The sequence below is a fragment of the Rhipicephalus microplus genome, unplaced genomic scaffold (assembly GCF_043290135.1).
Source record: "Rhipicephalus microplus isolate Deutch F79 unplaced genomic scaffold, USDA_Rmic scaffold_47, whole genome shotgun sequence".
Taxonomy (NCBI): Eukaryota; Metazoa; Arthropoda; class Arachnida; order Ixodida; family Ixodidae; genus Rhipicephalus; species Rhipicephalus microplus.
The window spans coordinates 1742461-1768806 of record NW_027464620.1 but is presented as its reverse complement, the minus strand read 5'-3'; the positions used below and the strand labels follow the sequence as shown (position 1 = coordinate 1768806).

At 44.6% G+C, this 26346-nt stretch overlaps 1 protein-coding gene across 2 annotated transcripts; it reads right to left on the bottom strand.

Moving 5' to 3' along the window:
• Positions 1-202: 202 nt before the first annotated feature.
• LOC142788207 (uncharacterized) lies at positions 203-1744 on the bottom strand. Of its 2 annotated transcripts, none has more exons than XM_075884777.1 (3): positions 1642-1744; positions 927-1100; positions 203-379 (listed from the first exon to the last, which is right to left on the bottom strand). In XM_075884777.1, the coding sequence occupies exons 1-3, from the start codon at positions 1736-1738 to the stop codon at positions 219-221; spliced, it is 432 nt and encodes a 143-aa protein (XP_075740892.1). In that variant the 5' UTR covers positions 1739-1744; the 3' UTR covers positions 203-218. The 2 variants fall into 2 exon arrangements, with proteins under 2 accessions (XP_075740892.1, XP_075740893.1); XM_075884778.1 differs by having other exon boundaries at positions 203-373.
• Positions 1745-26346: the final 24602 nt, after the last annotated feature.

Here is a 26346-nt window from a genome sequence, read left to right as displayed (position 1 = left end):
GATAAATGCAGAGACACGCAGACACTTAACGCGCATGTTAAAAACTTCAGCTCAAAAATATTTGCCCACTAACACTACATCAACCTTTAAATTAGTGTCATAGTTTAGTATCTTCCATGCAAAATTTAAATAATTTGGAATGCAAGCAAAGAACTGCTGAATAATGCACTGCTCAGAAGTTAAGCTGCAGATGTGCAGAATGTTACTACGTATACAATTCAAACTGCTCCTGACATCACAATGTGCTCTTTCTGCTGTCGTAATCTTTGAGCAGGAGAACAGTCACTGGCAGTCCCTTTATACTTGTTAGTCTTCTGTGCTCTGTTCTTGGTACACTGTACATGACCGTGGAGCACTGGATCCCTTGTTACTGCTGGAACTTAGAAAAATAAAGATCATTGTTACAACCATGCTACATGCAAGAGTATGGAGTTGTTAACTATGTGCTCATATTTACAGATGTCATATTTTCAGTAGCCAATGACAAGCCTCAACACACACACAAACAGTTAAGACTGAAAATATATTTTATTATGATACAAGAGCAAAACTACAATGTTATAGATGAAGGCATGAAACTTCTGCCAGGCATAAAAAGCCAATAAAGTTTCTTCTATTTTGACTTTACACTAGGTGCGAGAAGCAGACCACAAATAAGTTCACTAAGAAACACAAGTTAGACTGCATTACAACACAACAGCCAATGTTCATAACTTTAAGGCTGCCTAACATAGCCAGCTCACCATACTGCGTAAAGGAGCAAATGGGCAGTCTAAAAGACACAAAGCACTTGTGGATTATGAGTGTGCTTGTTGCTGACATATATTATTTTAAAAGAAGAAAACCTTTCAAAAATGCACTTCATCAGAGGAAATAATCATACACAACAAACACAATGGGCTCATATAGGTGCCACCAACACTCACCATTATTGTTAATACCAGTCTCTTGCTGGATGGATATGCTGCGTCCTGCACAGAACACCAAAGGAGCGCTCCATGACTTGGCTTTCATGTGTGCTGGCTGCAATGCACTGCTGCTGAAGTAGGCTAGCCACAGACAGATGAGAAGCCATGGCTTTGAAACACACTGAACGTCACCTTTAGAGACCAACAATGCATGCTTAGGTCAGGTACAATTTGTAGAAAAATATATATCATTATGCAATCGTGGTGAACACGTTCGGCTGAAACACAACAAGCCACATCACTGAGAGAGAAAAAGCTACATGAAGTAAAAGATGCAGTTACTGGCCCTATGTCGTCTGAGGCTTGTTCGATAGGTCTTTCTCCTTGCAAGTTGTGAACAGCCAGGCGATTTTCATCCACTTGCTATTTCCTTCCAGAACACTCGATCCACAGAGGGAGTCACAAGCTCGAGAGCTCATTAAGGAATCAAAGTATTTGTGCTCGTTTAAAAGCACCAGCTTTTGAGTCTCAGATGATTGGAGTTTCATTCATAAGCTGCAGGCTTTCAACTTTCAACATTCTCATTTATCTTGCTATTTGATTCTATTAGTGTTGAATAAGAATTATGTGTGAGAATAATACAGGTATCCACTGCAAGCAACCATGCTAGGGTTTTCAATTTGTGCAGAGTAAGTGGTGTTCACTTATTCGTATGTATTAAAGAAAAACTAACCTTGCAGCCAGCCGTTAGGCAGTTTTGTGCCCTCGAAGCTCTCGAGCAGACCGCAGTCCTTCCAGTTGAGGCTGCCTTGCATGCTTCCAGACCACATCCACTGAATGATCACAGTCCCAGCAGTGACATAGACTTGCACAGTTAGGGAACACGTGTCCTTCCTATTTTTGTACAGGTGCTCCGAGTCATGATGAGGATTTATGTGCCAGTGTGTGCAACCGATGCATCACAGGACCTTGACAAGCCAATATCTGCGATCTGTTAAGAGCCAAAAACGAGATATTTAAAAACAATCAATAAAAACACTCACTTCTAATACTTCTTTAACGAAGCTATCACTTCGTCAAAGTGACCAAATTCTGCTATAACCACTTTGAAATAAACTGAAGCTTCGTGTAAAATTTACGTACTGCAATATATATGTCCCAGTGAAGTATAGCGCTACCACAGTGGTAATCGTCTATAGAACTAATCTTCAAAAATAACATAATTTTCTTAAGTGCTACCTGGCTTCAGGAAAATAAATTCAAATTAACTTTCCAACTATCAACCACGGTAAATCGACAGGCCCAACCTCATAATCAAACAAGAGCTCACTATCAAATCACAAAATCTTCTGATGTATTTGCTCCATGATATATGTATGTATATAAGAGTAGTAGTAAATTTTTCATGCTTCAACACACCATAGGAAAACATTACATCTGATGGGCTCAAACACTTGCACATGTTATAGTACTGCATGAATTATAGTACCGGTGAAATTTAGTTCTGCAAGGTGAGCTCACTGATGGCAGCATTTAGTAGCCGTCGGTGTCATGAGGAACCAAGTGTGCTCTAGGGCCAACAGGCAAAGGGCATCTGCAGACTGGAAACTGCCTATGACAGCAATGAAGGGCTGACCAGGCGTGCACGTCCATTGATGAAGAGTAAGAACTCGCCATGACCGGCTATTGTCAAGGCTCTAGTGCCGTGCAAAACGATGGCCAGACGAACTCGGAAACCTGTAGTTAGGCGGTATTGGCCTACAACTTCATCCAAAGCAAGGCAGCGGTGAAATTTTCGCTCTTTATGGGGGCCGGAGAGAAGCTATACGTTCAAGGGCTCTCGCTGCCACATAAAACTCTCAAGTTCTTACCGAAGAACAGTCTAGGCGCGCTGCCAAAGTAACACGATCCACTACAGACTGTAGCATCTCGCAGTTTTGGTTCATCACATCACAGCGCTAGGATTATGGTTATCACAAAAAGGAGAAGTGACAAGTTAACAAACAAAAGCGCCAAACTCCACCACCACAACGTCGCAGGGCAAAACAGCTATCAACGCTGTCTTTCAATTTTCGGTCACACGAGCACAGCTTGTTCACTAGTCGTGGAACGTCAACACAGCACCACTGTTCACAACGAACATCGTTTCACTCCCGAACAGTACATTGCTTTCAAGTAAATAGAAGCGTACGGGCTAACTAGTGGCGAAGCAAGAACCGAGCGCGTAGTTCATACGTTTCCGTACGTACTTGGGGTCACTCAAGTAACGTGTCAAAACGCTGTCAATCCGAATGTCGCACAGCACCCAACTGAGAGACTGGAAAGGCAAGCGAATGAACTGTTACCGGCACACAAACACACATTGCAGGCTTCTCAAGTGCTAGTTGCCGTCGATACATCGACGCCGATCCCCGCTTGATAACCACACCGACGCACAGGCTTTGCTGCGCTTCACCGTACGTACACCATTGCACTACCGCAGCTTTCCGCACTGCTTACACGCACCGAAAGAGCTGCCGTAATCACAACGCATCCGGTCTAACGCTGAAGTAACTCATGCGAGAAGCGTTTGCTGAAAGTCGCACCGACCGATATGCTGTTTACGACGCCATGTTGGTTTCGACAACTGCGCAGCACGTAAGAGAGCTCTTAGAAAGTACTTGCGCTATTTTCACGGCATGACAAAATTTGCTCTTATGTGCGAGGGGGGCGATATGACGAACACGACAGGCGTGCCACATGAAAGAAGTGTTTTGGCAACGTCACGGAGTGAGCTGATGTAGAGGGTATTGCTTCACAACCAATCACCAGCTGTGCCCGTAGGCCAAGCCGTCGTCTGCTCGCGTTTGTCGTCTGCTTCGATCAGAGCATGCGATAGGACATTCGACTTCGCAACGCTATTATTCTCAGGTGAAGTGGTCACTGCGTCGCACAAAATACATGTCAGTGGCTCGCTCTACCTTTGAATGATGTTCGTGCGCCAAGTTAAATGGCTGGTAATTGACGCAGGGATTAATTCAACCAAGGTTTGCTCCAGAATCGTGAGGGTTTGCATATTTTCGGTGTCATACAAAGTTGCTAGGGTCGTTTTATTCCGACTGCTGGCCATATTATCACTGTCTATATCGTTTTCTGAACAGTGAAGGTGAAAATGCATGATTTGTTTGTAGTTCCATGCATAATGACGCGCACCCCTAATACGCTTCGGTTTACAAAGTACGCTTTGTTCCAGATCGTTCCAAAGTGTATCGACAGCTGTATTTCAGAGATCGCACACATTGGACAGTTAGAGCCAATGAAAGTACACTAGAGCACAAGTTTTAGGAACCACTCACTAAAATCTTCCTCTCATTTTAATTTCCAATAGCATGCAAGGAATGTGCTTCCATTAACCTCTTTGGTGGTAATTTCCACCAATGAGGCAAGGATCTCGAGTCGCACTTTTAATTGGATGAGATGGGGCGCAACACAGCAAAATAACAAATAAGGTTGATCCTATGCCATGCCGTGTTCGAATGCGCCAACAATTCACGTATCACATTGGTTTTCATCCAACCACAAATCTTACATGCATAATTTTACGCCATTCACGCCCAATAGAATTCTCCAATTACTGCGACTTCGAACTTATTGGACGACGGTGGTTGTCAACACCATTCACTGCGTACAAGGGAAACAACACACGAAACTCAAAGCGCCGAAAGAAATAAAAACGCACCTGCTGTCATCAGGCAGCCCTTCATGTGCATGAATTAACTCAAAACCAGCCAGGGCACCAAAGTATACCGCCGCGGCGGCAGGGTCTAAGTAGCCACATTGTTCCTAAGAGTGGTCCGGACCACTGTTAGGATTTTCTCTCCGCCACGCTGTTTTACGCACAATTTTGCTTCGTGAATCCACTTACGAGCACTATTCGGTGACGTAAGCAAATATTGCAACTGCATCACCATCGCTGACATGTTCCCAGGCAGTCACAGCGCGCTTTATTGCAGCGGCCGATGTGACAACGCTGGCCTCTTACGACGTTTTTTCGTTTCGTGAATCGACTTACGCAACAAAATTTCTCTTGCGCAAAAATGTTTTCGTAAGTGACTTTTGTGAATCCGGCCCCTTATTATCCCAAAATGTTATGCATCCTTTTCTAGGTTAAAAATTCGGCAGATCCCACGTACTTCGAGAATCGATGTTATGCGAAACATGCTGACGGAAGGTGCATGTGTTTAATTCACTTTATTCAACAAGACAGTATGAAGCAGCACTAAATATATGTACAAATTCACGCACCCACATACGTTAAACAACCGTGTTTGTTTTATATTAGCAGTTGTTTACAGTTCCGTAACAATGCCAACAGCAGCATGGATATTAGATACACTGAAATCGGTTAGCTGATATGAAGCGCTGTTGTTTGCGCTAGTGCACGCGAGGATGTAAGCCCTCAACACTGCTACAGAAATGAACACCAGTGGATTGCGCCTAACTAAAATTACGTTAACCCGACATGACGGCTCTATCAAAGAAGTACATGATGTTTATAAAATCGTATAGCTGTTGTATAGCCGATGTCTGTTCTTGCCGTTCCTGAGTAGATATAAAATGTTCATCTACTGTGGGGCACACCCGCATACCAGTGGAACATACCCGCCCCCGGTTGTGTGTGGCACTGTTTTTTTGGAAAGTGTTAGACGACGTACGCGACGTGTTGGCATCATTTAGCTCATAACCAGCGAGTTGTAATCGACGAACCAACTTAACCTCATACATACATACATACATACATACATACATACATACATACATACATACATACATACATACATACATACATACATACATACATACATACATACATACATAATAGCATGCAGGTAGCAAATTCGCAGTATCGATGGTAAATGTTGAATAAAATTGGAATTGCATGCACTTTGCTTAAAAATATTCAGCGATGAGTAGCTTTTTATCTACTACTGGCACTCTGAATTAGGAAAAGCTCTAAGAAGGCTGAACTTTAATCAATAAAAGAATATTTTAATGGCATAAGATTACGACTGATCCGTTATGAATATTCATGCTTAGTTTGTCTGCTACAAACTTTTGACTACTGCAGTGCTTGCCGTTCTGTCCTTATGTCTTCCGCTCATGGTGTAAAGAAGCAAGGCAGCACACCCGCACCGACCTACTCTTTTCTTTCTCTCAACTGTTTATTGAAGAGCGCCAAGTAAAGCTAGCAATAGAGACGGCAAACACACCCAGCGGTAGCCCAACTAGCCAACATTCTTGCTGACCAAGCGCGCACTTTCGTGGCGTCGATGGCTAGCCGGTGCACTGGGAGGTGCACGAACGCGGAACAAAGTGGGCGCGCTTAAATCCTGCAGCAGTAATACTCAGCTGTTCCAGTCCACGCGAACGAAAGCTGCTCACCCGACATTTTCGTCAATAAGTTAGATGCTACACAAGTGCGCCAATCGGAGCCCTTCAGCGCAAACAGACAATCAAACTAATACTACCATCTCTCACTAATACTTCTCTGTTCTTCTGCTTACAACCAGACTTTTTTTTCTCCTGTGAGCACTATATACTTCTATTTCTGCCATTTGTTTTTGCAAATGTCACGCCGCCGTTTGGTGTTGTTGTGTATACCCCACTCGTCCACGCGAAGTTCTCGTTTTCCCGCTATTCCTCCCTTTCGTATGTCGCTGCTCTTGTATCTGGGCGAACCCGTGGGGCGGCGAACCGTCTAATCCTCAAGCGGACAGCGCCCGGTCATCGCCATTGACTGAGTCGTTTCGCCATGCATTGGTAATGTCGTGGTTCCCCTGGACAACAGGAGCGGGAACTCCAAAGTGCGTGTGCGTTCCTTCTTTTCTGTGTGGAGGCTCTTTCCCTTGGCGTCGTACTTCGACCGAGTCCACCTATGTGCGCCCCCACTTTCTTCTCTCTCTCACCCACCTGGCGCGCTCTAGATGGCGAACTATGAAGTAGCTGCCCCCTCACCAACCGGTCCTTCCCCGAGGCCCCTAATCAGCCAGAACGCCCGCGTAGCTGATACCAAACTTGGCGTGATGTTGCGCGGCTGTTTATTTGCGCGCTAGCGCATAGCTCTAATGTGCGCTCTTGGAAACTGTGGAGGTGCTTGGGTCATCCACGTAGACCAAGGCCCCCGCCACGGTTCGCGACGCTTGTTACCTAGGCTTCTCGCGTGGGCGTTGCTGGTCTAGGAACTGGTTGAAGGCGGAGGAAAAGATAGGAGTGAGTTATGCGCATGATGAGATGAAGCTGCCATCGAGAGGTTATTTTTTTTCTTCAATCTATGCATAAGTTTGGGCCAGAAGTTTTGACTCGCACAACACGAGAATGTCTGCTGCTGCTCGCCGGCGTCTCTTTCGAACGAGAAGGGTGTAAAGGAACGCAGATTACCTCCACGAGAATGTTTTTTTGTGTGAATTAGCAGAGGCGAGTCCCGAGTTGGGAAGTTGAGCGCCTACATTGTTATGGCCATTAACGTGGACTTCGAAATAGGTGAAGCACAGAAAATATTGAGCAATTTAGTTCATCAGTGAACGCTTTATATACTGCCAAAAGAAATAAACGCGCCACGATGAAAGTTTGTGCTGTTTATCGGTGTCTGTAGATCATCATGAAAACAACTTACCAACTTTACTGCAAGAATAAAATAGTAGGCAGAAGTTTTTTTTTTCGGAAGGAGGGGTGAGGGGGACGCTTTCTTGATTTAAAGTCAGGGCCAGGGAGGCAATTGGTCGTTTTATGCTCTGTAGGCCACGGTAACTAAAATATCAAGAGGAGGAGAGTCATGAGTCTGGTAAGCCACCCCTCCGCTACAACAGTGATACGAGGCGTAACTCGAGGGATTTGTTTCGTTGTTGGACACAACTAGACCATAAGTCATGGAAAGCTTAGGAGAGATCACTTGTTTTCTTTTATTTGTACTGTAGCAGTTACGACGTGAACTGAAATTAATCGTAGAGGACGGAAAGAACACCTATTCCGACAGTGGGTCCTGAAGCTACATCATCTGAAATGACACACTCAGGGCTCAATTCAAGTGCGCATTCCCTTATGCCTATGATACTGCTTTGCATTGGTTGCCCATCAAGGCACCAGATGAGACTAGTAGCTCTTAAAAATTCAGAAGTCATTGTTGTACCTAGGTACTGTTTAAATGTTTTCTCACTAGGTTCTATCTCCGCCTTCCTCCTTTCTTTTTAGTCACTCTGAAGTTGTATATGTTTCAATCCACAAACGCTTGTGCTCCCCTAAATTCAATGTATTCTGGAGGCACAAGTCAGGCAGAAGCCGAACTGTACAAGAAACCACCATGGTTCAAGGTCGTTTCACAAGACACAAATAGTAACGATGTACAGCCTGCGAATTCGCTCGCCGCGGAAAAAAAAAGAGGGGGGGGGGGGGCTTTTCTCTCCCCGGAGCAGTCAGTGGCATGCGACTAACATGTTCGAAAGGCTTCGGTCTATTCGCAGAGGCGAAGTAATTTTTCCAGCGGGGCCCGTCGAAATAGTGTTTGGTTGGCGAAGCCGTCCAAATTGCATCGACGGGTTCGTTTCGGTAGTGACCAATGTAGCACATTTTAAAATGGACTGAGATTGGAAAGTGTTCTTAGTTATGAAACACATGAGCTCTTTGTTATCGTTCCTAATGACTTAGTAATATCATAACGGCCAGATTGCTGCATTGCATTTGGAAAAATTATGCAGTGTCTGACACAGAGAAAGGTGGCAAAAACACACATATCTCGCCGTGCCAGTCACGGACCAAAAATCACAGAGCCTTTGCAGTCCATATGATAGTAGTGATTGTGAACGGAGTGATTTTTTTTTTAGTGGAATCATAGCATGAGAAACTGTCTTTAGCAAATGTGAAGCTCGATTGACAACCATGTCGATTGCGCGATTATAGAAATTTGTGCTAGGTTGTTTTAAGGCATCACGTTACGACTGTAGGAACATATTTGCATCAATATTTATGAGAACCAAACCGCAATTTTTTCGACAACACCATTACTGGCTATCAAATAAAAGGGGTTGTTATCGCCGATCAAACTCTCAATTCCACTTTAATCTGCAATCTCATGATTCAGCCTTTCTAAAGAAATATCAAGCAATGAAATCGTCCTTTCAGACACATTCATAAACACTAAACGACCTCATTTACATAAAGCTTTCTCGCCTGCCAGGCTTCTACAACACTGACAGTGAGCTGGTATTTTGTAACACGTTCCCCAAGCTCATTTATGCTAACGTAGTAGTTCCACCATGGCCTAAAAAAGAAGAAAATCGTGATCGTTGTTTGAAGCAGGATAAGCTAATTGAAAACACAACGCATTGTAAACCACAAGCAAGCCACAATTAGACAGCATTTAGCAATGGCGTTTTTATTACTGTCTGCTTTCGGTAGAGTGAAACAGGTTCGAACGCAAAATGGTGAGTGAAAGGAGCTGGGCAAGCGCCTTCTCGCACGATGCCGCCAAATCCGTGACCTCGACGAGAGAACGCGGCAAATCTCACCAAGACAAAGCATTCCCCCACCGGCATCCCATTTTCGGTGCGGCAAGCGAGCGAGCTTGAGCTTTTGTGGCCGCGCGCCGATATCAGCTATTCAATCACAGCGCTCTCATGTGCAGCCCGCAATCGCCATTTCTTTGTTCATCGTGTTTTTTTACGCACCATAATTCCATTTCTCGTCGTCCTTGTCTTTCTTATTGTTCCCCACTGCGCCATCTTCGTGGAGAGGCCGCCGCCGCGAATTGTCTTCTGCCCGCCGAAGAAGAATAGATGGCTCGCCGTGCTACCGACCGGCGCCACCACGTAAATGAGAGATCAATGGTCGTGTGTTTGCCCTGGACCCAGACGGTGGGAGGCAATTTTCAGCCCCCTCTGCACCGCACTGCACAGTACCTCTTCCCCATATTTTGGAGCTAGTACTTGCGGGTGGTCTCTGTTTGCTTTTCGACTATAGACGTGGATGGATGTTCGTGTGTGTGTGTGTATGTGTGTGTGTGTGTGTGTGTGTGTGTGTGTGTGTGTGTGTGTGTGTGTGTGTGTGCAGCTTCCCTTTGGTTGCTTCTACTTTATGTAGAGTCATGCTGTTGTGTATCCCCGCACAATGCTGAAATGAAAACACCGTAGCTTCAGTTTAGTGCGAGTGTATGTGTGCGTGTGTGTGTTTGTATGTGAATGTCGCGCTCCACCAAGGGGCGAAATTCGCCTGGCGATGTTGCCTTTCGGTAGCGTGTGTTTTAGTAGGTGTTATCGCACTCGAAGCAGTAGACGCCAGAGAAACTTCTTTGGTGCTTGTGGAAGATGCACTGCTCTGACAACGAGCCGTGATACGCTACATGATGTGAAAAGAAAAGCACCATGGGAGCAGCCAAGAGGGGCATCACCCCCCCCCCCCTCCTAGAATTTTTTCAATTTCATTTGCGTATATATACATACGCACACGCAAACGCACGACAAAAGATACATATAGTTGAACATCTCTCCCCCCCCCCCCTCGACAAAAGTTTCCGGCTACGCTTTTGAAAGATCGGATGGATTAATAAATGGTTGGAAGGGTTTCATGAGCCTCGTCTTTTCAATTGTAGTGGCAGCAAGTGCCGCCTAGCTTTCTATTAGCCTTTATAGCTTTTGCTACTTATGGCACGGACAATTTTTAAATTACTACTTTTTTCCGTAGCTGTGCGGCACCAATATTCCAGTTTATTTCCTACTCGACTCTAGGAAAGATTCATTGTGGATCCCAACTATCTTCTTGAATCCTAACATCTCGCACTGACCGAATCATTTTTGGTTTGAAGCCTCCGCCAAGTGGTTTGTTAAGTTTTGTTTGGTTGCGAGTGTGGACGTGGTTCCGCTTGCCTCGTTAGCTTGTAGTGGAAGGTGAGCAGTGGTTCATTTATATCTCCGTCGTAGTCCGAGGTCTGGCCCACCACTCGGCACCTCGAGCTTGTCTGTGGGTGACTTCGTTACCCGGGTTGCGTGCGTGTGTTGGGACCCAGACATGTTGGAAGACCAGGCAATAACTTTCCTAACAAAGTCGCTGGCTACTTCTACTTCTTATTTTTAGCTATCGTTTTGGTACGTTGACATCTAACTAATATATGCTCCACGGCTTCTGGTCTTTCCCACATATCAAGCGCGATTCGTCCACTCCTAAAAAGAAATATCTTACAGTAACTTCGCATTGTCAGGCATGCTGATCTGACCTCAAGAAGGTTTGCTCGAGTTGTCGTAAAACCGTTCTCTTTTTTTTAAGCTCTTTTCTGCCCGAAATACTTCTATTGATGCTTTTTTTTTTACTCTATCGCCTCTATACCAAATTTCGTTTCTGTTTTGTTTCTTTTTTTTGAATTCATGTTTATTTCTCTTTTCAAGACTATCATCACGCGCCTTGTAATATTTACTTGTTTGTTTCACTGTCCTCCTTCTTTCGTGTGCGCCCACATTTTTCACACGGATAAATATCTGATTATAATAGAATAATAGGTGAGCTCAGCCCGTTCGTAAGTATTATTTCTAAAAGACGGGGCATGCAAACATGAACGTTTGTGCTTTCTTGACTTTTTTTTTCTTGTGTCTATGTTTGCAAGCAAGTACGCAATATTTTTAGGGTAAATATTCTAGCGGCCCATCTATTTTCATTTGTTTTTCAGGCGTTGTTGCAACAAATTTTTCCCTTGGCATCGCGAGCTTCTAATGATGTTCATCCCATATCTGGCTGTAACGCTTCACTTGTCGTCCTCCCAAAAGCCCAAGTGCATAAAGCGACAATGACAATCAGCAGAAAGTGACAACGTGATTATTGCTGTTATCACGTTATTGATGGGCGTATATAGTAGCTACGACGAAAAACGAAGCTAGTTCAAAGTTCGCGCTCGTGTGTGTCCTCTGTATTCTTGTGTCTCCATCTTTTTCTTCAAAATATGAGCGAACTCACCTAGCATGCAAGTTTTATTGATTAGGTGCCAGTCTCTCAACATCCCTTTGATTTATCTCGAGTCTCGACTATACATCAGATCTCATGCGCAGCACTGAATTAGCGAAAGTTAGCCCTTGTACGATCACGTCTATCCAGACACCCCTGACCACCTCAAATCTTTTGTGTCCTCACATTGCTCTGGGTTTCATTATCGCCGCATATCTGTTTCCTTTCACTGTGACATCCTCTTTGTGTTTTGCTAAGTACGTAATTTCGTCTTTGATATAGAATCCTAAATGTTTATTCTCTTCTATTCCTAATATCTCATTTTCTTGTATAGAGACGGAATGGTTCGTTTCATCACTAAACACCATGACACTATGTTTCCGAACGCTAATTTTGATTCCAAGAGGCTCATCCTTTTTTCCACATATACTCGCAAGTGTATGAATATTCTTTTACTGTCCTCAAAAAAATATATCGTCCGTGTATATAAAACCCGTTGGTCGCTGCTCAGCAAGCACGCCATGCAATTTATACAAAATGGGGTACCCTATGTTACTTGCCTCGAGCTTTCTCTAAATGCTTCTCATTATATCGTGAGCAGGATTGGGGACAGTGGGCACCTCTAGCGGAGTTTCTGCGTCATAAGTGCGTCTAAGGCGCTTCATTAATATCAGCGCGGCCGGTGTTCCTTCTGTGGCATCGAGGAGCCCTAACTCTGTCGTCACAGAATCACTACTTATTGATTCTGGCTAGTGCCATGACGCCCCACTCTACTTAATCGCTACCAGACGGCGACACCTACATCCCCTCCCTCCCCCCCCCCAAAGGGAACTGTGGTAGATGGAATGTGGGAGATATATAAGGCACTTTTGTGAACCCTTGTACATGCGCATCGGGGTAGCCGAGTGGGTAAAGCGGTCGTGGGTTTAATTGCCAGATAATTTGCGTCAGTGAAACTAGGTTGTTTTTCTTTGCCGCCCGTTGGTGTGCATTCTGTCAACGTCATAGTCATGACGGATATACATCGATAAAGCCTTATTAAACAACGACAATAAAACAATTTCGAGTTAACTTATTGATATGTGGGATGAGAGATGCCGTAGTGGAGCGCCCCGGAAATTTCAACCACCTTTGGTTATTTAACGTGCACCCAAATCTCAGGACACGAGCCGACAGCATTTTAGCCTACATCGAAAATGCAGCCGCCGCAGCTGATATTCAATCCCGCAAATTGCGGGTCAGCAGCTGAGTGCTTTAGCCGCTTCTCCACCGCGGCGTGGCTACTTTCGAGTTAAAATCTGCAAAAGCAAACACTGGGGTCAATGCCAGCTTGAAAGTTCCTCTCCAAACGGCATGATGTCATAGATTTTTACGGCATGTTTTAAGTCCTGTTTAGTCCACAATCGACAAAAATTATATGCATTGTCCTCTAATTGAGTCATAGACCTAGCATACCAAGGCTCAAGTGGTTTGATCGAGCAAATGTTACCCCAATATGAAAAATACTATTTAAAATCTGCGGCGCTAAAGCGAAGGCTTTGGCACGAAACTGAGAAATAAAATTTTGACCTAGATTTTCTATTTTCTTATTCACTCTCTGATGGTGAAATTAACAACATTGGGGTTTTCAGAGAACAACTTTCCAATTTTAACAAATTTATCGCTTTAGTTTCCCTTAAACAACAGACGATTCTCTGGCCAGTTCCATCTGGGGTGTTAGAGCAGGCCGATTGCAACTTGTCGGTATTTGTTCTTTAAGGGAAAAACAATTATTTGCTTATAAGCAAAGTACCATTCTACGCTTAAAAAACGCCTCTCTTACCGCGAGATGACGTTTGGTATGCGAAAAAACGCGGAAAAAGAAAATGTTCGCGGAGACGTTACCTTGAAATTCGCGCACCAAGCATCGTGACGTCGTAAGTTTTGAATGTGTCAACTGGGTTTTTGTGATGAGCGGAGTGCGTGTTCAAAGTGCGCCCCTTTGGAAAGTGCGCGTCACAAAAAGAGAAGAGAACGGAGTGCACGCGTGGTGCTGCCTCGACAACGACGATGACGACGGCAGTGAAGACGTCGCATGCACGAGTACGCGTGGCACCCCATGAAAAAAAAAATAAAAGATAAGGTAACCAATAGTCATAGACCACGGAGATTTCAAGGCCCAATGGCTGGGTAGCACGAAAGTACAGAATCTCCAATCGGGACGAGACAAGTGGGCCAGGGCGGAAGCAGAAGCCTGAGCAGAGCAGATCAAGGGGAGTTCGAAGAAGACGGGGCAAGCGGAAGGTCGTCACCGGACCGGGAGCTGAAGATGGGTATGCCGAGCGTCGGACCCGAGCCTGCAGGACTTAAACCAGCCGGGGCCTCCTGCCGTCGTGTTTCCGCTCGAGAAGACCATGGCCATCCGGTCCTGAACTCCTACCCAGGGCCTGCGGACTTTGGTTCCAACAGGCGAGCGACAGCCATCGGGCTACGGGCCCGAGCTGTGCGCCCAGCTGCTTGACCAGGTTGACCCTGGTTCCCTGACGCGTCGCCACCGGCCTGCGTTCTCTCGTCACTGACGAATCCACACTCCTAAAGCTAGAGCCACCACGTTCCGGTCTGGTTTCTCGACGTGCCGTCAGCAGCCAGCGTTCCTTCATCCCGTCCGCCCGCGTCCTGAAGCTGGAATCTTCGCGTTCCGGTTTGCTCATCGTCACCGAATTCAGCGTGTTGGTGAAACCGAACAGATATCTTGCTCTACTCCACCGCTCAGCCCCATTCGGATGTTAGATTCAATTGAACACTTTGAACTTCTTTGTCGAGTGTTGATAGATGGATTTCGCCGTGTCCAGTTAACTGTTTATTAGTTGTTTCGTTTTATGGGGGATTTTCGTCTTTTTACTTTTCAAAAAACTTCTTATTTGAGTTTTGGTACAAACGGCTTTGTCCCTTCGTTAAGTCTCTCGTAGGTTTAAACCTTAGAGAGCTCTTCTTCTTAGAGAGCTAAACATCTAAAAGAACCTTGCATGACAGTCCTACATGGTTCCTAATAGATAAAAAAAGAAGTGCATTGTAATTTGTCGGGCCATACACCTATAACATACGAAGTTTCACAAGATTTCATCGAGCCAATATCGCGAATATACGAAAAATAAATTTTCATATTAGTGATGACACGTGTGGACATGTCAGCACGAAATTTAAAAATAAACTGCAACCTCGATTTTCTCTTCTAATAGCGAACTCATCATTGTGAAACTGAAGACATTATTCACATAGTGTGCGACCGATGGCGGCGCTACGAACGGTGCTTGTATGACGTCAATTTGAGGATTCGCACGCTTACGTTTTGAGGCCTTGCGTCTTATAAAAACCACCGTGCGGGATAAAGCTCGACAAAGAAGCAGTCAAGTGTGTTTTTTATTGTTTGGGGACTACCAACGCTGTTCCAACTACCGTGGGTCTCCGCTCTTTAGTCATTTTGAAAGGACAACACTTTGTTTCATAACACTGCGTGCGGTCACTTGTCTCTGTGGCGATTGCGGCGTAATGTTAAATGTTTAATGTTAAAAGGTGCGTATCGATTATGTTAACTACATTATATCACTGTTTTATTGGCTTCCTTAGGCTCATTCATTAAATATGAACTGAACAAAGGGAAATTATACGACCACCCGTTTGCAGCACGAAGCCACTAGGCAATGCATACGGCTTCGTGGTGCAAACGAGTGGTTGCCTTTTTTCCCCTTTTGTTAACCCTTCCGTCAATTTGTGGTTTTCTGTATAACTCATTTGCAATAAAACGTGAATTTATACTCCACCTCTCCAACCTGCCGTTTTATGTTGTATTAGCAGTACAAGTTTTAAACCTGTAGAATATTTATGGTCTCTTTTTATTGTCAGGAATAATGGAAGTTTCTGGCGCCACACCTAGATATTTTATTATTATGTTAAGAATGGTGGCAATAAAAATTTTCAAACTAGTTCGGAGACGTAACTATGTTCCTAATTTAAAAACATCATCACAATGCAAAATGAGATATGAGCACGACAGCATCTGCAGACCAGCAGTGAACATATCTTCTATGTTAGGTTACACGAACACATTGCCTCAACCTTCTTCACGTAGGTTAAGTTACGCGCCTCATCCTGATTTGCACGAACATTGGGCATTCGCCACTTCGCCACAGTCGATCACGATGGAAACGTTGTGTGACGGGTTCGCAAGTCCACTTGTTTGCAGGACGAGCCGCGATGGTGATGCGGTGTCTGCAGCGTGGTTGAAAGTGAAATCCCCAGATTGACGTCACAAGCGAGAGGGCGTCTTCCAAGCAAATGAGGCCAATATCTCTCAAAATACAGTTTATTCATGTAAACTACGTCGTTGTTGGACTTTAGTGTCCCTTTAAAAGTTTTAACTAATTGCATAAGAACGAGTGTGAGTTACCGCTTAGCGGGCCTCGATCGCACTCTATCCAACATAAGCAGCGTGCAAAAATGTAGAATGTCAAAAAAGAAAAAAAAGAAAGAAAGAACACTTCTAAGGAGCATTCGCTTGCAGATGTTACTCACAATCGTACTTTTGAAAGCACCACCAGCCGTGTAATGGCCTAGATGAACCACGATCAGATCTTCCTTGCTATAGCTGACGATAAACACCGCAGTGGGCACTCACATTTCACGGACAATAAAGAGCCAAGAAAGGACTATGTATTGGCACCCAAAGTTTTTACAACGCGCTATACTCTTCAGCATTTCATCTCTCAAGGTCTCCTTGACACATTATATGCTCGCCGATGACACTGCGTCAAACAAAAATGATATCTCTTACAGCCCGAATGACGACAAGAAAACTCCGCCAGGAAATGCGCCATGTCGTTCGCTCTCGTAAGCGCCGCTGCATATAAACGCTGCCTTCCTTGCATACAGGTCTCAGCGTAGGGGGTCCCAAATCAAGAGGACCTCAATGGTGGTGATCGTTCGGATGTGCATTTGCCTATAGAATAAGACTAAGCCCGGAAAGCGCCGCCAAACAGGAATAAATATACACATAAGCACGAGTACACTACAGCAAACGCAAAGAGGCGGCAAAAGCGCAGTCGATCGCATTTGAAGGCCACTCACGGCTCGCTCGTACACTCTGTCGTCAGCAGCGGCGTCAGCACGAGAGAGAAGATCTGCGTATCGTTCACAACGATGCAGATCGCCAATGAAAGCGAAAGGAGGGCTGCAGTGGTAATGGCTAAAGCAAGGAAACTGGCACACAAAGGGGTAATGGAGTGCGCCATCGGCGGGTGCCTGCCCGTTGCGCGCTGCAGTATACGGACCGAAAAATAGAACGTACACAATGTAGGCAGACGACTCCCACGCTGTTGTCGTCGTCGTCGTCTTTCCTATCTCGGAGCCTTTGTGAGGCAACGCAGTCTGGTTTCATTGCTGGTCTACGACATGCACGTGTTTCCATTTATTCTACATCAAATCAGCTGTATTAGTCTGTTTTTTTTTGCGTACCTGATGAAGTAATCATGCGTATCCACTTTTAAATCGACGCTAATTTGCCCCGGCCTAGTTGCTTTTACTTTACTGCAACGCGCTTCTTGCCCGGGAAGTGAAGAAGGCTTCCATGGTAGCTGCCCCCCATCAATCTGCAGCTCAGAGAGTATTGCGTTGTTGAAACATGGAGCACATATAATATTCTACGCGTTATTACGAGCACGAACAAGACCTTGGGTAGCCGCTTGCTGCAACCACGCGCCTATGCAATCGTCGGGGGAATCGATATTGTGAGCGACTGGCGAGGTGATGAGAAACAGATGATCTTTTACGCTGAATCGCTTTTATTTCATTATCCTTCGCGCAGGAAGTTGTGAAAGTAAGAAAATAACTGAGTATAAAAAGTATGGGAAAGTAGCCTCGGAATAAATGCAGTATAATCTGTGAAAACAGATTATATTGAAGCCATAGCGGCTTCTCCGAATTCAAAAGTGCTCCTTTGTGTGAACAAAATATAGCAATATGGTTATGCTTTCTACGTCTAGGGACATTCCAAACCAGCGAAACTAATGTAATTTAGCCAACTCAGACGGAGTAAAGGAAACTTTACTGGACATTCAAATAAACATTTCAAAGTAATCGAGGTACCATTTGTCATGTGTCAACAGAGGTTTTTATATTCAAGAGCAGAAATGAATATACAGGTTGCCTGGCTTAACTTGAGCATGACTCACAATTATAGGCGTGACGGAAGCGAAAGGAGTAAAGCTTTATTATATTATTCACCCCAGGTTATAGTTACTCAGGCTATTTTTATCCGATTTCCAATCATATAAATGTTTAATTAAGTTTAATCACGCAACTTTTCATTATTAGCTGAAGACCCTAACTGTGACCACAGTTGCAAATCACCTTCAGAAATCACTGACTGAATCGCTTTCTGTACGATACGTCCCACGTTGTTTTTACAAAATTGAGTGCTGCTCTCAAGCGTGCAATCTGTGAACCGGGTCAGCTACGTCTTTTTGTGAGGGTTTTATCGCCTCAGCCACAATAGGGGGCCAGCGGCATACATTTATTTTCTCTGTCATCCTACGAAAGACGGAAGCCCAGTACCGGCCACCATTTTTCTGCTTCCTTGCTGTCACAGTCACGCTGCTGGCGACCTTGTTCCCCGATCGCATGTTATGCTAAGAGTATTGCGACATGGCCTGTCTGTGTGTTTGAACGAGGCATGTATTCTTCTGCGTGGGCATTAAATAAACATTTGTAGATATAGCGGGTACGATTCAGTGTATGAATTGAGCTGATGTGAGGATAAGTGTTGATTGGAAGGTGACGCTGAATTATCGCGTCGCGGCGAGAGAGCCTGGCGTAAAAAGCATACGATGTGTTTGGATAGGTAATTTTAAATACCAATAAAATATTAGTGGAAATGGTTCCGTGTTATTGTAACGTAGAATGTATATGAACGTCTTCAAAAAGATTTCAACTCGTGTCATTCTCTGTGGATTTACTTTCCGTCGACGTTCTTTCTTCGACTAGCACCTCACATCACCTTATTCCGCGAGAAGGAGCTAACAGCAACCGCTGATGGGAAAGCCTGCCTCATAATTCGTTACATTGCTGCCACTTACCTTATACAGCCAGTTTATCGTCATTAAAACTTCAGCATTTTATTGGCAGTAGCCTTTTTTTTCATAGCTTTCAATGTTGAGTCAGCTTGGTAGGAAATCTAATGACTGATAACATCAGGTGATTTTTTTCTTTTTCCCTGTCTTTCTAACTTTGCCACTACTTGCGTGCCTCCTTCATTACGAATGCGAAATTGTTTGAGAGAACAGTTAAGGATGCTGATATCTATTCAGCATCGGCCTAAGGACGGCGTTCTCTCATTTTACGTATGACTACAAAAAATTATAAGAAGTTTACTGATAATACATAACCTTTTTCTACACTTTCAGACGCCATCCCTAAACTTCTATTTTAATTCGTTATTCTTTTAAACTTCTGATGACTTAACATATTTCGCCTTTTACAGACCAACAGAGTGATCGCCATTCAGTAAACATCATTGCCTTTCATTCGTATCACTTACTTTCTTTACAAAATATAATCAGAAAAAAAAAGGTTGTTTTGGCTCGCTTCAGGTCGTTTCTACCTGTACATTCTTGAAAGAATCGGCCGCATCTACTGCCTGCGTTGCAATCCACTTATCTTTTCCCGGGTGTATATGCTTCCGAAACCTCGGACAGCCTGAAAAGAGCCGTCTGTAGATCCCTTCCAGAACAGCACAATGGAATTTAAAATCAAATGACGTACGCTCTTTCCTGCGCGCAGATTCCCTTGCTCCTGCTTTACAACAGCGCTCTTCATTTGGCACCTTCGGGCAAGCGTTACTTATTTCTTGCACTCTCGCGTGCCCGTCGTTCTCCTTTCTGTCCATTCACCGTGCCGTACAAGAACAGGGGGCAGAGGCTCAGCGCCACTGTCTCATTTCCATGACAACGGCCCAGTCAGCTCCTACCGGATCACGACTTCCTGCGCTTCACGGTCGCGGCCTGACTTCTCCGCCAGGCGGAGGCAGTGTCGTGGGCGTGAGGTTAGCTTTCCCACCCCACCCTATACGACCTTCCGTGGGACGATCTTTCCGTCTCTCCTACGCAAAAAGGGTTTAGCTTCAGCAGACCCGCTGGGCGGGTACGTGTGCGCCAGGCGCAGGGCACCGCTGCTGCACTTGTTGCTCCATGATGACCTGATTTCAGCCACACGGCCCCAACGAAATCCGCGCCGAATGCTAATCGGGCTCATTGTTGTGAATGACCCACAAGGCAAAACAATTTTCCTGAGAAGTTGGCCGTAGTGTTTCCGGTAGGAATTAGGTTTCTTGCGGTTGCGCTGGCTACTTCCGCGTTGCGCCTTTGTGTGTGCGTGCGTGAATCCGCCAGCGCAATCGGCAATGCCGCGAGCGTGCGGCTGTCTTTTGACGCATACGTGCACGGCGTAGCAAAGTGGCTGCGAGCGCGATACTAAGCTCGGTGTTTGTACCTGACAACCAACCTACGTTTAATGCAATTACCGGCGCTACACCTTCTTCCCTGTTATTATTTTCCATCTTGTGTTGTTACATTGCTCGTAGTTTGTTGTATAGCCAAGTTCTCACATTTCGCGAACAACAGGTCAGACAACCGATTCAAACTGAAACTCGTCCTGAAATTTAGCTTCTTTTCTCCTATTCTTCTTTACATTCTAACTGGTTAAAATTTTTAGTAATCCTAAATAATTAAGAGATAAGTCACCAAGCCCAACAACTTGCTCTCATCAGTAAGAGGACAGATGCGGATGAAAATTTCGGCTGAAAACAGAGTGTAACAATTTGTGCATACTTTGCAGCCTATTTCACTATGCCATCCAGGTTTGACCCAATTCTAGGTAAGCAGCTGTAGGAAAAATAACTCAAATAAATCAATTGTTCGAGACCTTTAACTTTTAGGTCACTACACAAATAAATTCACGTATCCCCGCGGGACACCCTATGTCAATGTGTTTTGCCGGTGTGTTTTGTAGCTACTTTTACGCTACGAGTTTCTCATGAATATGAACTCATTTTGAGGTGCGGGTGAAGCGAGTGGGCTGTAAAGGACAACTTAGAAAAAAATTCCGCACGTGCAATTCATTTTAGGAGTCGGTGTCATGGGAAGCAGTAGGCAAGAAGTAGCCTCTAGAGCTTTTTTTATTTGAATGAAACTTTACAAGTTAGGACAGCTTCTTTGTGTATAGTGAGTAAGTATGGGTATATCATGGGCAGGCCCGTAAAGAAGATATTTTTAGGGAATGGGTTGCGGCAGGCACCTTGACACGTTGAAGGCTTTAAAATTTTGAGAAAAGGACCTATTTTGAGGAAAGTTCCATGCTTAAAGAACCAACAATATAGGAAAAGGTAGGTCAATACGCTTTCTCCCCTGGCTACGGTATTAAAGCATGTCACCTCACTGATACCCAAAGGGTACCGACGTAGCGTCGGCACTCAAGTTGAAGCACAGATGTAAGTTCTATCGAAATAACTTGCATGCTATGGTTAGGGTGGCTAGAACGGGGAGGTGTGCTGCGCGCAGTGGGTGGTCGTGATATCACGCCATTATACAATCTTTCACATGAGCAGTTTCAAGTACTGGTGTAGCTCTGTGGCAGAATACATTATTTGCACACACAATTCCTGGGTTCTACCATGGCTTCAACCACGATTTTCAATCTTTCCGTTACTCATACATTTTTTCTCACCGTTGCCGAAGCTGGCCTCACTTTTTTTTGTGGCACAAACTTCATAACGTAATCGAGTAAACATTTTACTCTGCGTTTTCTCCGTTATTAGTTGGATATTATCTGTGATTACGCAATAATTTACGGATTTTGAATACCTTCTACCGAAAACGAGAAAACCGCAAGTGGACATGGAGGAGCCCTAATGGCGAAAATAAACACGAAATAGACTTCATAATGAGTGCACACCCAGGAATCGTGCAGGATGTGGAAGTGGTTGGCAAGGTACGATGCAGTGACCATAGAATGGTACGGTCTCGATTTCGCCTAGACTTGAAGAAGGAACGACAGAAACTGATACGCAAGAAGCCAATCAATGAGCAAGCACTGAGAGGGAAAGTACATGAATTCAGAGTGTCGCTACAGAACAGGTACTCGGCTCTTAGTGAGGAAACCAACCTTAGCGTAGATACAATGAATGATAATCTGACGAGTATCATTACGGAGAGTGCAGTGGAAGTTGGAGGCAGGGTAGTTAGACAGGACACTGGCAAGCTTTCCCAGGAAACGAAGAACCTAACTAAAAAGCGTCAAATCATGAAAGTGTCAAGTACAACAGACAAAATAGAACTGGCAGAGCTTTCAAAGTTGATTAATAGACGTAAGGTATGCGATGTAAGAAGGTATAACTTGGAGAGAATTGAACACGATCTCAAAAACGGAAGAAGCGTCAAAGCAGTGAAGCGGAAACTTGGGATAGGCAAAAGTCGGATGTATGCACTAAGGGACAAAGAAGGCAAAATAACTACCAATATAGATAGGATAGTCAAAATAGCGGAGGAGTTTTACAGAGATCTGTACAGTAGCCGGGACAACCACGACTTTAATACTCTAAGAAATAAGAGTAACCCAGATGACACCCCACCAGTAATGATGGAAGAAGTCCGAAAAGCGTTGGAGAGCATGCAAAGAGGCAAAGCTGCTAGTGAGGATCAGGTAACATCAGATCTGCTGAAAGATGGAGGACAGATTGTGCTAGAAAACTAGCTACCCTGTTTACGAGGCATCTCCAGACGGGAAGAGTACCAGAGTCTTGGAAGAACGCTAACATCATCTTAATACATAAGAAAGGAGATGACAAGGACTTGAAAAATTACAGGCCGATCAGCTTGCTCTCTGTAGTATACAAGCTATTTACAAAGGTAATTGCTAACAGAGTAAAGAAAACATTAGAATTCAATCAACCAAAGGAACAAGCAGGATTTCGAACAGGCTACTCAACAATTGACCACATCCATACTATCAATCAGGTAATAGAGAAATGCTCGAAGTTTAACCAACCACTATACATAGACTTCATAGATTACGAGAAGGCGTTTGATTCAGTAGAAATATCAGCCGTCATGCAGACATTGTGGAATCAGGGAGTAGATGAAGTATATATAAACATTCTGGACGAAATCTACAGGGGATCAACTGCCACCATAGTGCTTCATAAAAAAAGCAACAGAATACACATCAAGAAGGGTGTAAGGCAGGGGGACACAATTTCCCCAATGCTATTTACCGCGTGCTTACAGGAAGTTTTCTGAAGCCTAGAATGGGAACAGTTAGGGATAAAAGTTAATGGAGAATACCTTAGTAACCTGCGCTTCGCCGATGATATTGCATTGCTGAGTAACTCAGGGAACGAATTGCAACTCATGATTACGGAGTTAGACAAGGAGAGCAGAAAGGTGGGTCTTAGAATTAATCTGCAGAAAACGAAAGTAATGTACAACAACCTCGGAAAGGAGCAGCACTTCGAGATAGGTAATAATGCACTTGAAGTTGTAAAAGACTATGTCTACTTAGGGCAGGTAATAACCGCAGAGCCGAACCACGAGATTGAAGTAACTAGAAGAATAAGAATGGGGTGGAGCACAATCGGCAAGAACTATCAAATTATGACAGGTAGATTGCCACTATCCCTCAAGAGGAAGGTATATAACAGCTGTATCTTGCCAGTACTTAGCTATGGAGCAGAAACCTGGAGACTTACAAAGAGGGTTCAGCTTAAATTGAGGACCACGCAGCGAGCAATGGAAAGAAAAATGGTAGGTGTAACCTTAAGAGACAAGAAGAGAGCAGAGTGGATTAGGGGACAAACGGGGGTTAAGGATATCATAGTTCAAATAAAGAAGAGGAAATGGACTTGGGCCGGGCATGTAGCGCGTAGACAGGGTAACCGCTGGTCATTAAGGGTAACTAACTGGATTCCCAGAGAAGGGAGGCGGGTTATGGGGAGACAGAAGGTTAGGTGGGCAGATGAGATTAAGAAGTTTGCGGGTATAAATTGGCAGCAGCAAGCACGGGACAGGGTTAACTGGTGGAACATGGGAGAGCCCTTTGTCCTGCAGTGGACGTAGTTAGGCTGATGATGATGATGATGAAGATGATGATGATGATGACGATGATGATGATGATGATGATGATGATGATGACCTGTGAATCGCCTATGGCTTATGCTCGCATAGCATGGGCCATCGTATGCGAGTATGTTCCACACGTGACTAAAAAAATTCTTTCATAATGTAGACGACAAGTGTATCAGGCTATTCGTGTAATGACTTGCTGATTGTTTTCACCACGCACAAATGTCGTTCCATGCAGCTTAAGCTTTGGTATTTGTCGAGTTAAGGTGACGACCTTGAGAGCACCTCGATGTAGGCGGCTAGTTGGCAGATAGAAGTGGCCAAAGGATCTTCGTTGACTAAACAATTCTTCGCGTTTGGAAACTTTACGTCGAAAATAGAACGTGGAAGTTATTAACTTATGCCTTGACATGAATTCGAGAAAGGATATCACTTCCACTCAACTATCATTGCCATGGGCTAGAGCTTGTATTCCTTGCTTCTTACTTGTCTCTGGCTATTTTTCTAACCTCACTTCTCAGAATTTTAAACCGGAATGACTGCTCATTATTACGAAGTGTGGTCAAGGATGCATTGTCTTTCCTTTTTTTTACCTAAGAGCTTGTTTCAAAAGTTGTGTATACTAATAAGAAATGGTCATAGCGGTTTTTTCGTTTCTGCAGTAGTTCTTGACCTCACTTTAAAAAATCAAACATTACCCTTCGTGTTGTTTGAAAGATTCCCCCCCTCTCAAGGAAACAACAGCAAAACAGACGAGCAACGAAGGAACAACACAGGACGACCACAAGATCACGTGATCAACACTAACGAGCCAGATCTCCGTGCTTGGTAAACGGCCCTCCAATCTGTCTTTTCCTCTAACGTGCGCCACTATATTTGGGCTAACTCTATACCCACGTTTTCGCTCGTTGTTGAAGATTTAATGCAAAGGCGCGTTGAGCCCACAACGCATGCTGGTTCGGTCTGGACGTGGGCGATATTGATTTCGGAGTCACAGTCGTGCCTTCAGCGGAATCGCCCACGTGCAAAAATGAAAGCCGGGCCGAGACAGGATGAGAGGATCTTAAGCCGAAGAACTTTGCACGGACGCCGGTTTGTAAACTCGAGGAGTGAAAGCCAATTACAATGCACCTCTGGGCGTGGGCGCATTTTGCTTAAATGTCGTTTGCAGTCTGCGACGAGCCTTTGTTTGAAGCATCTATGTAAAAGCAGTTACGAGCGACAGCGAGCTATCTCTGTTATTGGCCTGAGAACGTCTGCATTAGTGCTTACAATGAAGTGTACGAAGGCCCCGCCGCAGCGGTCTAGTGGCTAAAGTACTTGGCTGCTGACCCGGTCTAGTGGCTAAAGTACTCGGGTGTGGCGGCTGCATTTCCAATAGAGGCGGAAATGTTGTAGCCCCATGTGCTCAGATTTGGGTGCACGTTAAAGAACCCCAGGTGGTCGAAATTTCCGGGCTCTCCACTACGGCGTCTCTCATAATCATATGGTGGTTTTGGGACGTTAAACCCCACAAATCAATCAATCAATCATTAAAGTGTACGAAGGCAGATGGAGAGAAAGTATACGAGGAGAAACGATCACGCAAGTAGACAAGCACTTTAAAAACAGTTTGTTTGCTTCGAAACAACACAACGAGTCGAAACAGCTGCCACCCACTAACCTCATAGAAAGAGGGTACTGCAGTGGAGAGAGATGCCAGCCAGTAGCCATAATCTCTCATCAGCGTGAGTCAAGCTAAGCACGTTCAAGTTTTGCGCTCGACCGAAAACGACTTGAGCATTTATTTATCAGCTGCCTGGTAAGCCTGTTTACTCACGGTACTTTTTGAAACAAGGTGTTGCACACATTGTGACGGCGTTAACAAGGTCAACAACGTTACACAAGTAGCAGTTATTGTTGTTGTCACGAACAAACTAACTCAGAAACACAGAAGGGTATTTCTTTTTACATTACACGTCAGGTGGCAAGCTCTACATCAAGAGCCCTCCACATGCGGAAAGCGTATATATTACCCAGCGTTTTTGCAGAAACTGCTGTTATTATGATTTTTTTCGTCAGCATCGCTGGAATAGGTAGTATTGCTGCCGATTAGTCAACGCGTCATCTATCGAGGCTCACGCAAACTATCACACATGTTGGCACGCACATCAATTTGACGTTAGTACATTATCAAAGAAACGCTGTCAGGACCGCACGCATACATGCGCACGCACATGCACTAAAATGCAAACGCATGTGCGCATTTTTTTTTTGCGCATGCATGAGTCCGCACGTTCGCGTCCCAGCGTCGATACACTAGACACCCACCAAACCTCCGCGTACGAGTTACG

Excerpts from the sequence above, each read along its gene's own strand:
- LOC142788207 (XM_075884777.1), bottom strand. The coding sequence starts at position 1,738 with ATGTGGTCTGGAAGCATGCAAGGCAGCCTCAACTGGAAGGACTGCGGT. Across the intron at positions 1,101-1,641 it reads GCCTAACGGCTGGCTGCAAG|GTGACGTTCAGTGTGTTTCA; the intron begins GTTAGTTTTTCT and ends TGGTCTCTAAAG. Across the intron at positions 380-926 it reads GACTGGTATTAACAATAATG|TTCCAGCAGTAACAAGGGAT; the intron begins GTGAGTGTTGGT and ends TATTTTTCTAAG.